Source organism: Phaethon aethereus (genome assembly GCF_964289735.1).
Source record: "Phaethon aethereus genome assembly, chromosome: 4".
Classification (NCBI taxonomy): Eukaryota; Metazoa; Chordata; class Aves; order Phaethontiformes; family Phaethontidae; genus Phaethon; species Phaethon aethereus.
In genome coordinates this window covers 58168473-58183675 of record NC_138578.1, presented here as the reverse complement: position 1 = coordinate 58183675, position 15203 = coordinate 58168473, and the positions used below count along the sequence as shown (strand labels likewise).

At 34.3% G+C, this 15203-nt stretch overlaps 1 protein-coding gene across 1 annotated transcript in view; it reads left to right on the top strand.

Moving 5' to 3' along the window:
* Positions 1 to 14994, top strand: part of SLC30A9 (solute carrier family 30 member 9) — a gene marked incomplete at its 3' end in the record, with an annotated part of 35176 nt that extends 20182 nt beyond the window's left edge. Inside the window, exons 10-18 of the mRNA XM_081999574.1 lie at positions 1024 to 1079; positions 2410 to 2545; positions 2959 to 2998; positions 3439 to 3510; positions 3970 to 4077; positions 5356 to 5521; positions 10996 to 11125; positions 13330 to 13443; positions 14950 to 14994. Coding sequence (XP_081855700.1) covers positions 1024 to 1079; positions 2410 to 2545; positions 2959 to 2998; positions 3439 to 3510; positions 3970 to 4077; positions 5356 to 5521; positions 10996 to 11125; positions 13330 to 13443; positions 14950 to 14994 — 867 coding nt within the window. The remainder of the gene's footprint in view (positions 1 to 1023; positions 1080 to 2409; positions 2546 to 2958; positions 2999 to 3438; positions 3511 to 3969; positions 4078 to 5355; positions 5522 to 10995; positions 11126 to 13329; positions 13444 to 14949) is intronic.
* Between the last annotated feature and the right edge of the window lie 209 nt (positions 14995 to 15203).

The following is a 15203-nucleotide window of genomic DNA, read 5'->3' as shown; positions in this document are numbered from 1 at the left end:
CTTTCAGCTGTTTCAGCTGCACAGTGAAGACAGCGTTGCTACTAACTCAACAGATACTTAAAGAAATTTATGGGGAGGCAGCCTCAATGTGTGTGACTTTCACTTGGCCAAGTGTGTCAATTTATAGGTGAATCAATGGTACCACCAATGATAGTGGTATTATCTACCACTTATACGTGGAAGAGCTAGTCTGGTTTTCAAACATGAAGGTTAAATGTTCTACTGGAAATGTGTGTGTGGGTGTTTTGGTAAAATATTTGAGTATGTGGTTTTGGGGAAAACACAGGAGAAACCTTACTGCCTCAAAGGAGCTTGCTGCTGTGAAGACCAAAGTATCTAAATTTTAATACCTGGTATTATGTTTGAGTAATTCATAGGCCTAAAACAAAGGACATGCTTTGCAAAATTGAGGTCTAGATTTATAACTTACTGCATCAATAGTTTTATACATGCCTAATTAAATATATCCCAAATAGGCTATTTAGATAGCAAGAGGTTTTTATTTCTTCCTTCAAAATGATTTTTTTTTTTTTTTTCCAGTTTGGAGAATACTACTGAAAGAAGCTGCAGTGTAAAATGATTGCTCTAAATGTAGTATGCCATTACCATAGTCTCCATATAATTTCTCTTCAAGAGGGATTTATTTAAATAGCTTTGTTCCCTGAACAACTTCATTCCTTCACATGGAAGCAGAGCAAAAACATTTGTGATTGCATGTAGTGTTCACTTTTGGTTGCAGTTCTAAAATTATAATTAACAGTAATTGTGTATATATACACACACTATATATAATTACCTATATATAGATATATAGGTATAATTAACAATTTTTTGTGGCTGGTAGATTTAGGTGATAGATTTTGAGGATTATATTCTAGCTCTAATAAAATATCAGTAACAAAGCATATGTACAGATCAGCAAATTGCACCTGCCTTTAAATCAATTGAACTTGAAAGATAGAATGTTTCTAAATTTTTAATTTTGTTTTTTTAACAAAGGTTTTTTCCTTTTGTCCTAAATAGGCATTGCTAGCTTTGGGCATCAGTCAGTCTGCAAGGACACCTGACCCTAGTCATCCGTAAGCTTTTTGAGTAAATAATGATTTTGGTAATTATATATAGGAATAAGATCAGTTCTTGTTTGTATGTCACCTTGTTCTATTTAATCTGCTGTTTCGTATCAGTTCTGAAATGCATTGTTTCTAATTTTACAATAGACAAAATAAGAAAAGGGATTTCTTCCAAACTGCAGTTTTAGCTTCAGTGGCTTGATGCATGTTATATTTAATGATTTTTTTGGTATGCTTTTTGATGTGTATTATTTTAATTGGCATTATTTCTTTAAGTTATTCTGGGGTCGTCTACCTCTTCTAATGGATAGATTTACTTTGTTTTTAAACACTGTTCGTGTGAATGACAAGATTTTTTTAAAAAGAAAACATACTGTCCTCTTCCACTTTTCAACAAAGTGCTTTTCTGCAAGGCAGCTACTTGTATCATAAGGAGATGTGTTTGACTTAAAATACTCTTTGTTTTTATCTGAGTAATAGGGATATTATTGATAAGGTCTTACAGCTTCATGAAAGTTAGAAGCCATACTCTCCATTTTCTTGGTGTTGACCTGCTTTACAGTTCACATGTTTGGGCAAGTCATTCATACTGTAAGCACTAGTTCAAAATACATCCAGTTTACAGAATTAGTTAAGCTTTTCTTCATTAAGAGCATCAGGTAATTCGAAAAGTGTTTTAATCTTAAATTTGTCTAAATATTCATTGTATCTCCTTCCCCCTTCTCACGTTTTTCCCTTCTTCCTCAATATTTTTGTACTATTGGTTTTTAAATGTTGCTAAAGGAATGTACTGTTTGTAGTAGCAGTTAATACAAAAAAAAGAAAGAGTAAAGGTGCACTTTTCATATTGCTTTTGCTCTTCCCACTGTTCTTAAAAATTACAAGTGCTGAATGTCTGCAGTTAGCTGAACTACTTAAAGATGTCACAAATTTTATTCCCTTTAAATTAGCATTATGAAATACGTAGACTGGCTGCCTGTAAGGCTAGAGTTTTCATTTAGAAGTAGCATTTCAATAAAATGTAAAAGTGACATGTTTGGGTTTTTACAGTAGTAAAATCCTCAGTCTGCACAACTAATACAGCTACGTAATAGCTTGTTGAAAAATTAATTTGAAAAAATCTGTGATTGATGTCCTTGTATGTACTAGATAACCTTTTCCAGGTGGCTTTTTTCCCCCCCTTGGATTAGGTTGGATTTACCAACATTGTCTTAAGCAGATGCCCAGTCATATGGTGACAATTTAAGTCATGTAAAAATTAATGGAAAAACCCTTGTAGATATGTTTGCCAAACATACGAATCTTATTTTCCTAAATCACTTCCTTTGTTTTCATCTAGGTATGGTTTCACAAACATGCGCTATATTGCCTCCCTGATAAGTGGGGTGGGCATTTTCATGATGGGTGCAGGACTTTCTTGGTATCATGGGATCATAGGTTTACTCCACCCTCATCCTATAGAATCTCTTCTCTGGGTAAGCTAATCTTGTTTGATATTGTATCTAACACTGGTGACTTAATAGAAAATAATGGCACAGTCTGAAATTCACTTCCTGAGTCATTTTGAATCCCAATACAATGAACTCAAACCATCCTTAATGAGAATGTGTTTAAGAAAAAAATCATGTTAAACTATAGCTGATCTTATAGAAAAATGAGCTGTTCTTTAAACTCTGCATCTTTCCTTCACACTTCCCAAAAGATCCTCCTTTCCTATTTTTCAATATATTGCATAATTCAAATATTGTTGGTTGCCTTCTGTTTAGGGACAACTGCGCAGTACAGTGGGTAATGGCGTTCTGGAATGCTGTGTTTGGATAGTTTATGGTGAAGAGATCTGTACAAATATGTGTATAACATAATAATTGAGCCTTTTTTTTCCATACAGGCATACTGCATTTTAGCAGGGTCATTGGTATCTGAAGGAGGTATGCAGTTTCAAGAAATATTTCATAACCTCTAAGAGTACAGTGTCAGTAATTACAGTAATAATTGGTCCTTGCTTACACAGTAAAGTTTTGAGCTCTGCAAATACTTGTCTTGTGAGCAAACAAAAAAAAAAAGCAGGAAAACTTTTTTTTCTTACCTGTCTGTATAATAATAAGTTGAAGAACACTTCCTTTGGAAAGTATACGTAGAATGCCTTTTTGATATTAAACTGTTAGTGAATATAACTGTTTTGATTTGTATGAGACATGCATGTAGACAAAAAAGTAACTTCATGCTTTGTCATTATTCAAAGTATTAATAATCAGAGCTTTGCTGATGATCTGTTACTATGATAGGTAGAAAAGTTCCCTCTTTACAAAATGGAAACAAGTCTTTTTGCCTCTAACCATTTTCAGCAACTACTTTGGTGTTGTTTCAGCTACCCTTCTTGTTGCTATAAATGAAATTCGCAGGAGTGCTCGAGCCAAGGGTCTGTCGTTTTATCAATATGGTATGTGTCGTTATAGCAGTAAGGTATGTGGTTATTTAAAACAGAATCTATTTACCTGTATTTGCATAATGATAGAAACAATTTCGCCTGTTTTCCCTTTCCTCTTGCTTTATTGATCTGTTTTTGAGTAATAAATACATTTTACAAATTAGGTGAAAACCTGTTGATTTAAGTAACACTACTTAGATATGTTTACTAAACTATTTGCATTTTTCAGGATAAATGCCCTGTTACATTTTTCAAACATTTTGGAGAGGCTTTCATAATTGGCACAGGGCTTGTTCTGTGTGTTTATGAATGCTTTCAGAAGTGTGTGCATGTGCAAAAATTCAGTTTACACCTATATACTTAGGGAAATTTTTCTCTTAAATCTCTGGTGTTAGTATAGTTTAAGTACTGTGCATAATTTAGTAAAGCTAAGCTTTCCAAAGCAATGTAATTCTTTTGTTGCATACGCAGTTGTGCAGAGTCGTGATCCTAGTACAAATGTGGTGTTACTGGAGGATGCTGCAGCAGTTCTGAGTGTGGCCGTAGCTGCTACGTGTATGGGTCTGACTTCTTTAACAGGTAAAATTCTGCCTCAAACTGATGCAAGCAGGGTGTGAATTTCCTTCTGTGCATGACATGAACACAAAGCATTTAGTTTATATTGCCTGACTTACATACATCTCTAATATTTTTCTGATACTTTTACTGTGTAAGCTTCTGGAGGTTTATACTGTTCTCTGATTTCTAGTAGTTTGAGTTGAATATATTTAAAATAAAAGTTTGTGGTTTTTATGTGTCTATTATTGGTGAAGTTATGCTTGAAAGAGTACATGCGGATGGGTCTAACTTTCTTTTAAGCTATTTTGTCATACAAACTAAGGTATATTTTACTAAAGGTATATTTATGTAGCCAGTTATGTAAATCACTGTGCCATGGTGGAATTATGTAATTTGAGCTTCCTTATTCAATGGTGTGCAGCTCCATGTGCATGTGGGGAGGACTTAAGGAAGCAGTTCTTTCCTTCTTTTTGATACATAGTGGTATTAGTGTTATCTTCAGATTGTAGCTGCTCCTGAACAGTGTGGGAAATCTAATTCATGCAGGTAGGACAATCTGTATGGCAACTGATTATAAGTCTGTCTTTGCACAGTTACGTTTCCTAAAGAGGAAAGTTTATTTATGTGTCCTTTTTTAAGTATTGGCTTTGACTTTTCAATTGTTTAAGAAAAAAATAAATATTGTAATTTTGTGGCTTCTAATGAGTTAATAGCAAGTTTATTTTTTATGTAGAAGTCAGTTTTTTATTCCATCTCTAGTTTCCCTCATAAAGTTAAAAATACATAAAAAAAAAATAACATAAAGTTAAAAAACATTACTGTTTCTACAAATCTGAATATGAATGAATACAGGTTTAAAACTTATTATATAGGTACTGTATTCCAGAAATGGTTAATACTTGCATGTTATTGAGTTATTGATAAAAGAACACAGACTTCTATGCTACTACCTGTGTTTAGGTGCATATAATTTTATATTAATAAAGGTAAATCTATACACAGAAACCCCAATAGCCAACACAACTTTACTCGTTTATTAGTCCTGCAGGAGATAGGAGTGGCTGAGGATCAGGAGGGACCTGAGACTTCATCTTCAGATAACTTGCTTTCTTCCAGCTTCATCCTGTTCCTCAGTAGGAAAGAATTGCCAGTGCATTGAAAAACAAACAAACCACCCCAAAACAAAAAAAAATCCCACCAAAACCCCCAAACTATGTACTCATTTTATTATGAAATCTCAATTATCTTCTGTGTTTTAGAAATGCTCTGTGAAACTAATTTGACATGTGTCTTGTTTAGGAAACCCATATTATGACAGTGTGGGGTCTCTAGGTGTTGGAACCTTGTTAGGAACTGTGTCAGCATTTCTGATCTACACTAACACCGAAGCCCTGCTGGGACGATCCATTCAACCTGAACAACTGCAGCGCCTCACTGAGTTACTGGAAAGTGATCCTGTAGTAAGGTAAGAATCTTTACAGCTCAAGCTCTACTAAGAAAAACATAAAGCAGGAAAATAACATCTGGAAAAAATAGTTCAAACACTTTAAATGAGAGAGGTTATTTTTAGGGTGGATTCCTCTGTATTGAGATTTTAGAATCTTAATTTACTAACTTCTATGCTAAAAATTTCAGTAAGTGAATACTCACACGTCTCAGATGTTCCACAGCTGAAATAAAATTGCAGATATGTTCTAACAGTTACATTAATTATAGGAGTTGACAAGGACTTAATGAGAAAGCCATCACAAACTTAAAACTATTTTCAAATGCATGAAGTGCAAGCACTTAAATGGTACTGTATTGTTGCTTTTATAGCTTATTAGCACTTAAGCATTTAAATTCTGTTAATGTTAATATTCAGTGTCTGGAATTCTGTAGCTGTTAGCAGTGAAGTGCTGCAGTAGTGTTATGATGTAATAGATTCTGCATGTTAGATATTTCCAGAATGAACTCAGTGCTAATTTCTCTTTCTTTGGAAGTCTGCAATTTGCAGTGAAATAAACTTACAGCTCATTGTAATTCTGAAATCTTGCTTAAATGCTTTTTAAGGAGCTATTTTAGTTTACTTTAACCCTACTACCTGTGATTTAGAAGCAAAACCCTTTTTGTTTTCTTAATCTTTATTCAGGTGTATATTTTGGTCTAAATCAGCTGGAATATTTCAGAGCGCTTTTAATTTGTAGTCATTACTGAGCTCAGGGACGGGGGGGGAAGCCCATTAGTTTATTATAAGTATTCCAGTGTTAACTGAGTGCTGCATCATCTCAGTTGCAAGCAACAGGTCTGAATGCTATACCATTCATTCCAGAAACTAAACAAGATTCCTGTCTTGGAATAGGATTGTGTTAGAATTTCTGCATGTCAGTAACTAAACTCTGTTAAAGTATTTGTGATGGCCCAGATTAGTCTGAATAGTGGAGCCTGTGTCAACAGTGCTGTGTTAGAGTAGGTGAGTTCACATGGTTATTTGTACATGACTTCTGTAGTTCTTCTTTCAAAATGCACAGGTGGCTTTTGCTTGTCCCAGGCTGGAATCATAAAAATTTCTCCCATCCCAAGCACCATTTTATATTCAGTTTTGTAGATGGCTATAATTTCTCAACGGAGCAGACTTATTTCATCTCCTCAATGTAGCTGTTTTTTAAAAGAAAAAGTAACTTAATTTTTAAAAAGCATGAAGGATTAAAAAAGCGAAGACTTAGTGAGAAACTATGTGTTTCTCTTAAGGTTAGAAGCTGAAACATGTTTAGGTACTTCTCATAACACTGTTTGGAGGACATTCTGTATGCACTCTGTCTTGAGTGATCTTTCCTGGATCCATTACATTATCTGCTTTGATTTCTTTTAGCACACACTTTGTCTTTCACCAGGTTCTTCTTGTAACAACTCTAATATCTTGGGTGTGATTAACTTATATCTTCTAATGAGACATCCGATCTTGATCTCAGAATTCTGAGATGTATTTTTTGGGGAAAAGCTACTCTAATTCTTTTACTTCAGCCTTTGGTTAGTTAAGTGTTTTGTTTTCAACTTTTTACTGCAAAATGAGGAAGTCTTTTAGCATTATGTGTTTCTTCAGAAGGCTGCTTGTACATTTTCATCAACATAGCTTGTAGGAGTTTCATCATTTTCTTGAATGTTCACATTCTCCCATTTTCTTAAATGGGGTTGTATAGTAATATGCCCTACTCTTAGGTTTTTTTTTTTTTTTTTTTTTTTTTTCCCTGCTGACACCAAATGTAAAAGAAAAAGCTCCTGAGTACTGGTCTGCTTCTACAACTTGTTCTTTTTATTTCAACCTTTCTGGGTCTTCAACTGTCAGACTGTACCTGAGTTTTCAATGCAATCTTTTTGCAGTTGCTGCTTCCCAGAACAGTCCTCCCTTGTTCCTTCAGGGAGGGTTTGCAATCTTTATTTTCAGATGTCGTCTTTAAATATTAAGGGATACATTAGGGAATCATTTAATTTTAATCAGAAGATTTTAAATCCAAATTGACCAAAGGATCCAGAGGTTCTGATTCCTCTCCGTCACCACCACAACCACTTAACTTGCTATTCCGATGGTAGCTTGACTGAACATCATGTTCCACTGCTAATTATAAAGTATTTGATTTATCAGACAATGCTAACTGCTATACTACTAAAATAAATAATCTGTGGTGTTGATAATTTTTTTTTTTAGCTAAATCTTGAATTTTTTTTACATGATGGTTTGACAACTTACAATCCCCAAAACCTTAATGACTGGAATTGATGCTCTTAATATATTATTTTTTTCCCCACCTTTTTCACTATTTTTCCGTGGGTTGTCAGGTGAAGTTAAATGGATTGCCTCATTTGCCATTCCTTAATTTTGACATGGTGGTGTTAATCTCTTTTTTTTTTTTTTTTTTTATTCTCATCAGTATTGCAGGATGAAAAATAAATTGGCCTTCACAGTTTTCTTAGTTCTCTTTACTCTTGAATATAGGTTATGGAGCCTGCTGAATTAGAAGCATTTTTTTTCTTTAATATCCAGTAGATAAATGCTTTGTTGTACTAATATATTGTGCTTTTTAGTTCGAGAAAACAACGCTTGTTGCTTGTTTCTGCCTATTCCGTATCATTAGTAATTTCATGATTTCCATCTAGTAGCAGCCTTTTTTGCAGGTTATCCTTTGTTTTTGCTGTACTTTAAAAATGTTGGTTTGTATCACAGGCAGTGCCTTTTTTAATGCTTCTCCTATCAGTTTGCTGGACTTCATGTCTTTTTTAGGCTCATGGCTATTTGTTTCCCCTTTCTTTCCATTTTGCTTGGTAATTTCTAGTTGTAGCTCTGATTTCATTTGTGATCCAGAATGGGCTTTCAGTCAGAGTTGTTCTCAGCTGGAAAATGACTAGATTTTATTTTTTGCTACACAAACATTCCATTCTTAACTCTTACTCACACCTTTGGTGCCTAAATCTTTCTTGTGTTCAGCTTAACTGAAATGTAGGAAATTAAGCTTTCAGAACTGTGAAATAAAATATATGTGGGACAGACTGTCCTGATTCTGTTCTTACAGAATGAAATCATGGATCCCTAGGCATAAACTATTCTTAGTGACAATTTCATCTCTAATTTTTACTTCATTGTAACATTTATTGGCTGTTGTGCTGGCAAAGCTGTCATTCTGGTTCAGGGGGTGGAGGAGAAAGTACTACAACTGATGGTTCAAAACCAATACCTTGATGTCCTCTGACAGCTTTTTTTTTTTTCCTTTAATGTGAAACTTGCTCTTTTTTCTTTGCCTAGCTTGAATTGATGGTGTCTACTAGCCATACAGAAGCTTCCGTAAGCAAGCTTTGTAACTCAAGTTTTAGCATTCACATTTGTATTTTTGAATTACTAGTGATTTTTCTCTCCCCTAACTCACTGTCTTATCTTTCCTGGACAGATTTTAAGTGGTAAGGTAGACTTTTTTCCCTTCACATTTACAGAATATGCATCATTTTACTGAATTTTATCAGGTTACTGCTGAGTGAGAATCTCAAATATCTCTTGTTATATTCTTGCTTATATCGTGCCCATCAGAGCTATCTTCAACATTTTTCATTCATTTGGATTCAAATTCTCTTCAATAACCCTCATTGAACCACATCCATTATCTTAAATACCCTCTTGTGTGAGGAGGTAGTTTTGATGCCAGTTAGGTTATTCCAGTTAATACTGTTTTGATTTGGTAGCTTCCCACAGAATAGCTGTGTAAACGTGATTGGAGCTGGAAATTCTTTATTGCTACCAGTAAGCTGATGGTTCTTTTAATCTGCTTAAATGTTTACTAAGAAGTATTTTTTGGTGTCTCTATATTTAGTTCATGTTCTATTTCTTTTTTAATGTGCTTAACACTACCCCTCCTCCACCTTGAGTATTACAAGAAATATTCCATAAACATTTCCTGTGATTGTTTGTCTTAAATATTTTGCCTCCTGTTCTTTGTAGGCTGTTCCCTGTAGCAGGCAGCTTCCAAAGTATATCTGCCTTCCACTTTCTTCCTGTACCCCCTGTGAAGTTAGTTTTAATTTATAAACATTGAGAAGAAACATTTCTAGTTGGGAAAAATAAATTTGCTTAAGACAAAGGGCATGCTAATTTTAAAGATGCTGTGAAATTGCTTAACTTAGTAAAAAGTGTAGTTCTTTCCATCAAGTAATCTTTTTTGCTGAATCTAAATTTTGTGTTAGAATTTAAAAAAATTGTCAAGATTGCATTTTTCTGTTAATAAACCCAAAGTCTTTGAAATATTTTATAGTTGACCTCAGATACTTTTGCTGTTTTGCCTTGGAAATGTCTGAATAAAGAATTTAAACTACTTTTGAGATTTATGTCCCATATTTTAGTCTTCGCTTTTTTTCTGGCCTTGGTGGAAAAATGTGGAAACTTACTCTGGAGTGGCAATTTTAAATTCTGCTTGGCTTTTAAAGATAAACTAAGTTTGTGTTGATCTAATTAAGGAAAAAAAGAGTATTTTATTATTTTATATTTATTCCACTGTTGAAATGCATCACAGTATGTCAAGGTCCTAACTTTGCTTCATATCTTATTAGCCTTGAAAAAGAGGGCTTTTTGTTTATTACCTGTATCATGGAGTTTGTCTAACAAACTGGAGCAAAACTGTACTATAGAAAACCAGAAGTCTTCAAATGTCCAAAATATAAACATATTGCAACATTCAGGTGCTAGCATCTGTTAGAAACCTTTAAATAAATAACGTTTTCAGCATTTACAAACAGCTGTATTGTGACTAGTCATGATCAATAATTCAGTATCATCAAAAATGAGTTCCACACGCAATATCCACAACTTTTTTTATATCAAGTGTATCTTTGAATAGAAGATTCTCCAAAAGGAGAATTTGGTGAATCTCCTTTACCAAAGTAAATTTTCCTAGTTACCTAGGAAAGGACACTTCTATAACTGCAATGTGTGCTTTCAGTAATTGGGAACAGATAGTATTCTTTACCTCAGAATTGAGGGTATTTAAAGATTTTTAAATAGTTGCATGTATATGTACATGCACAAAAAATTCAGTGCAGTAGCAAGTAAGTTGAACTTAAAAGTTTAACTCAGAATAGGGAAGTTCTCACTTCTATGGTGGGAGTTTTTTTAAAAAATATAGTCTAGTTTTAAATCTGTGATGCTTCTTGTAGTCTGTCTTTTATTATAGCAAGCCCCTTATAGATGCAGGTTACTTGTGTTGGTGTAGCAGATACCCATGGAAGTGGTATAACTGGTTAAATATGAATCAGTATTTGATGGAAGTCTGTGGTGACAAAATGAGGAAATGTTAGTCAAAGGCACTGGCCTTTTAAAATTACACGATCATTTTACTGTGATATTGTTAACATCAGAAGTCAAACTAGCTAGTTGTTTGTTTTATGTTATTCTACATTTTCTTTAAAAATTATATGTTTCAGAGCAATTCATGATGTTAAAGCCACAGACATGGGAATGAGCAAAGTGAGATTCAAGGCAGAAGTAGACTTTGATGGACGGGTTGTTACTCGTTCTTACCTGGAAAAACAAGACATTGAACAGCTGCTACAAGTATGTTTAAAATGATTTTGTAACTTCCCAGTATATTTACTTTCCAATTTCAAGTATGTCTAAACCCAAGATTTTTCAAGCAGGTGAGAAATATTCTACTTCAGTTTGAAGGATTGCAGATGTTTTTACTTTGTGTTAGTGTGTTAAATATCTGTACACAGAATTGTATTATGTGCTGCTGAAGTAGAGCCACTTCTGGAAGGAGTAGGGCCTGGGTAGGAGGAGGGCAGTTTTTTAAAACTCAGGTTTTTGTTAGAAAATGCAGATTTGTCCAAAATAATTTTGATGAGAACATAATTCTTCCAATAAATTTTTATTGAATTACAAGGTCTCCAGTTAAAACTGGAAGCCTGTCACCTGAGAATAAGCATCTGTTCTTGGCAGAGTCATTTGCTTTGGGTGCTGAAGATGCAGTGTTACGTTTTACGGATCCTGCCAGTCAGACTAGGCTTGAATATGGATTGCTTGCATCACATGACTTAGCATTTTGACAGTGTTTAACAATTAACCACCCTTAAGTAAGTGTCTGATTTTAGTGTAGTTCAGAGCAGCTTTTGTTAGGCCCTCTCTTCAATATAGAAATGCAAAACATTCGTCTGATTCTACATGGCAAAGCTATGACATATGAAGTAAAGAATAATTTATCTAACTTTACAAGAAGAGTTTTAAGTGGGTAACATGTTTTGCTTGCTTACCCATTTTCACCAGTAACTTCCTTGTATACATTTGCTTGTGTACCTACAACGTTTCTTTCTTTGCTATCCTTTCAAAATGAAAAGTAGATGTCAGATGCATTTTACATATGGCCGTTAAATGTGACTTATCTGAGTTTACATTTGAATTACTGCAATTTTTTAAACCATTAGTCAGTGTCCCTGTTTTTAAAAAGTACTGCCCCTTAATGTGAAAATAAGATGTATGTACATTTTATATATCTAGTGCAATAAGTGATCTGTTCATGTATTGAATTTCAGTTTAATACATTTTTGAGAGGAAGAGTGCTGTCAGCTTTGTACAACTGAGGCAGTGCAGTTTTGCTTGGTTTTATGTTGCCAAGTCTCAGTTGTTTTGCTGTTGCAGCTCTTTAGTTGGCTACTTTTCTTTTCAAAGGCTTTGTTAGCTTTTGTTCTTTACCTGCTATTCCCTTTTGGCGACTGCACACAACCTTCGCTGGTTCTTCCAGCAAGAATTGTTGGAAAGGTTCTTCCTGATTGATTCTAGGTTGGCAACAGTTTGTCATACCAGATTATTGTATTTTTATGTAGTAACCTCGTGTCAGCTAGGTTTTGAAGGATAGCCGCTTTCAGCAGGGCTCTGCCTGCCGCCCAAAGTCAAGGGCAGATGTAGTGCTTGCCTTTTGATCTATAGTTTTTCAAATAACTAGCTCATTCAACTAGCATAGTTATCAGCATTAATCTTTTTAAAATCGTGAAATATTTGTTGAAGTCCTGTCATTCAGATGAATCGCGTTTCTTTTTTCATGTTAGACTTACCCTGATTCTAGTCATAGGTTATTGTGGTTGGGATATCTTTTAAGCTCACTGAATTACATTTTTCCTCTTCAGTTTTAGAGGTGTGGAAAAAGTGGTTTTAGGGGTGGAGAAAGAAATCAATGTTGTGTTGTAGTTGTATACACAAGAATTAGCTATTTAATAATTATTTTGTCTGTTAGCAGTAACCTATTTGTCCTAAACATACTGCAGCTGTCTTGCCTAAACTGTGGTTGAGATCCTGCAGGGCAAATGGCTTCTGGCCAACTCTGTTCTTACTGTGAGAACTCTAAGGAAAGCTCATGACAATGCTTTGGTGCTCCTGATGTCTGGTTTGTTGGAGGGAGGAGCATAGCATCCTGTCTTCCTTAACCTCATTCCTGCAGTCTCATATGCTATGGGTCTCCAAGTCTGAGTTCTTATCAACTATCTTTGAGTTTTTTGATATTATGGAGGAGCCATATTTACAGCAGCATTCATAGTAATCCTTGTGGATTTTCAGATGAGTTGGTAATGTGATGCCCAGAGTAGGCAGTGTAATGGAATAGCAAGAATGTATGAAAATGAGGAAAGAATACACAGGGGTACCCTGCTCTGCCTTGCTGGAAATGGCAAAAGCTGAAAAGTGTTTGGTTTTGTTTTTTTTCCCCACTTGAAATATGTCAGGACTTTTCCTTCTGTCATCTCAACCTCTTAAATTTGATCTGTTCGTAGGAAATTCAACAAGTGAAAACCCTTGAAGAATTAGAAGCCTTCATGCTTAAGCATGGTGAGAATATCATTGACACACTGGGAGCTGAAGTAGACAGACTTGAGAAGGACCTAAAGGTAAAATTTAGCTGCTTATTGGGGAGGGCTTATTCTGTGATACATTTTAAACAATATCACTGCTGCTGCTTTTTGGGATTTTGTTTGTAAACATGAGAGAGGGGAAGAGTTTGATAATCCTAATGCAAATTGTCTTGCTATAGTATCATTAACTAAGTTCTGAGCAGCAGCAAACCCTTACTTTGCCATTGATCCATTTGTTATGTATTTTGTTCAGTTTTGTACCACTGTAGAACAATATTTTTGTGAAATGAGACCTGATTATTTCTTTGTTACTGTATCCTCAGAATTCTATGTTATTTGCAGGCTGATGAATTCTGTTCTGGTTTTAAAGGAGCAAATTTGAATTTTATTATTTTTTATTTAAATCTGGTATTTAGCATTGTATCAAATATATCAGTGTGTAATGAGGGCTTTACTCAACGCTTTTTGCTCTTGTTGGAGCAGTACAGTGTTTGCTTCTTTTATAGGCCTGTCATAATTTTCTTACTACTTTTTTATTATTATGTGATTTAAATATCCTTTGGTCAATGCAACAAAGGATTGTTTCCATTTTTAATTTTAGAATTATCTTGTGGCTGTTAATCTTACCATTTCTGGCATGACTACTGAACTATATACTGACTGCCAGCCAAATACAGTCCTGTCATGACTGCCTTTTTTGGTCAGGAGACACTGCTCAAGAGCATGCCTGTCCTTGCTTACTCTATTTGATACATATTCTAGTTTTAGTTTCTGTCCCTAGAGTGGTGCTTTTTAACAACAAAAATACTATTTTTGAGTTTAATTGCACCAGCAGATCCAGTTCTTCATGGTTTTTGAGGAGCAGGATCATGACTAATTGTTTTATAAACATGAATACTGTTTTTTTGTATAGGCAGGGATTTAGGTGATAGTGTTGCTCTTGAATATGCTTTACTGAATACACTAGTCAGATTCACATACTGGATGACTTTGAAGTTGGTGACTTTCAGTAAACTTCTCATGGGTTATGCAATCCATGTAATGACAATAACATATTTCTACAATATCAGAAAATGCATATTTCTTAATAGAAACAGCATTTTGAATCTTTATAAATAGGTTCAATGTCATAGAATAAATTATTTCAGCAATCTTATCAATTATTCAGGAAAATATATGTTAAACATATATCTCACTTTAAGATAGTTTTATTTGGACAGTTTTATATAAAAAGAAACTGCCTTTTAAAAATCAAAATAGCTGCCTCATATTTCATAAAGCATAAGAACTAATTTATCTGTGGTGTTGAAAAGTATTTGTCAAATAAAAAGATGACAGCCTTCAAAAATTGCTTATAGTATGGGCATTCCTCATTTTAAATGGGTATTCCTCATTTTAAATTAGTCCCTATGTTACCAGAAAAGGGGATTTGTTATCCAGTTGCCAACATCATACCAGAAATACATTATTTGTATCCATGTGCAAAAATGTCTTTGAATATTTTCAATAAAAATGTATTTTTTTTTTTAAATTCTATTTCAGCAACGAAATCCTGATGTTCGTCATGTGGATTTGGAGATACTATAGACTTGGCAGGAGAAATCTTCAGGTTGCTACCATTTTAGAAAGAAGTCATGTAAAGGGCTGAAAAGCTTCTGAAATTGCAGTGACCTCAGCACCATACCTCGCTTACTTTTGCTGTAGGCTTCCTGGACTGTTAACACTGCTTCTGTTTCTGGAAGAGTGCTAGACTCGCAGACAAAAATTTCCATGGCAAAATCTATTTTAAAAAGCTA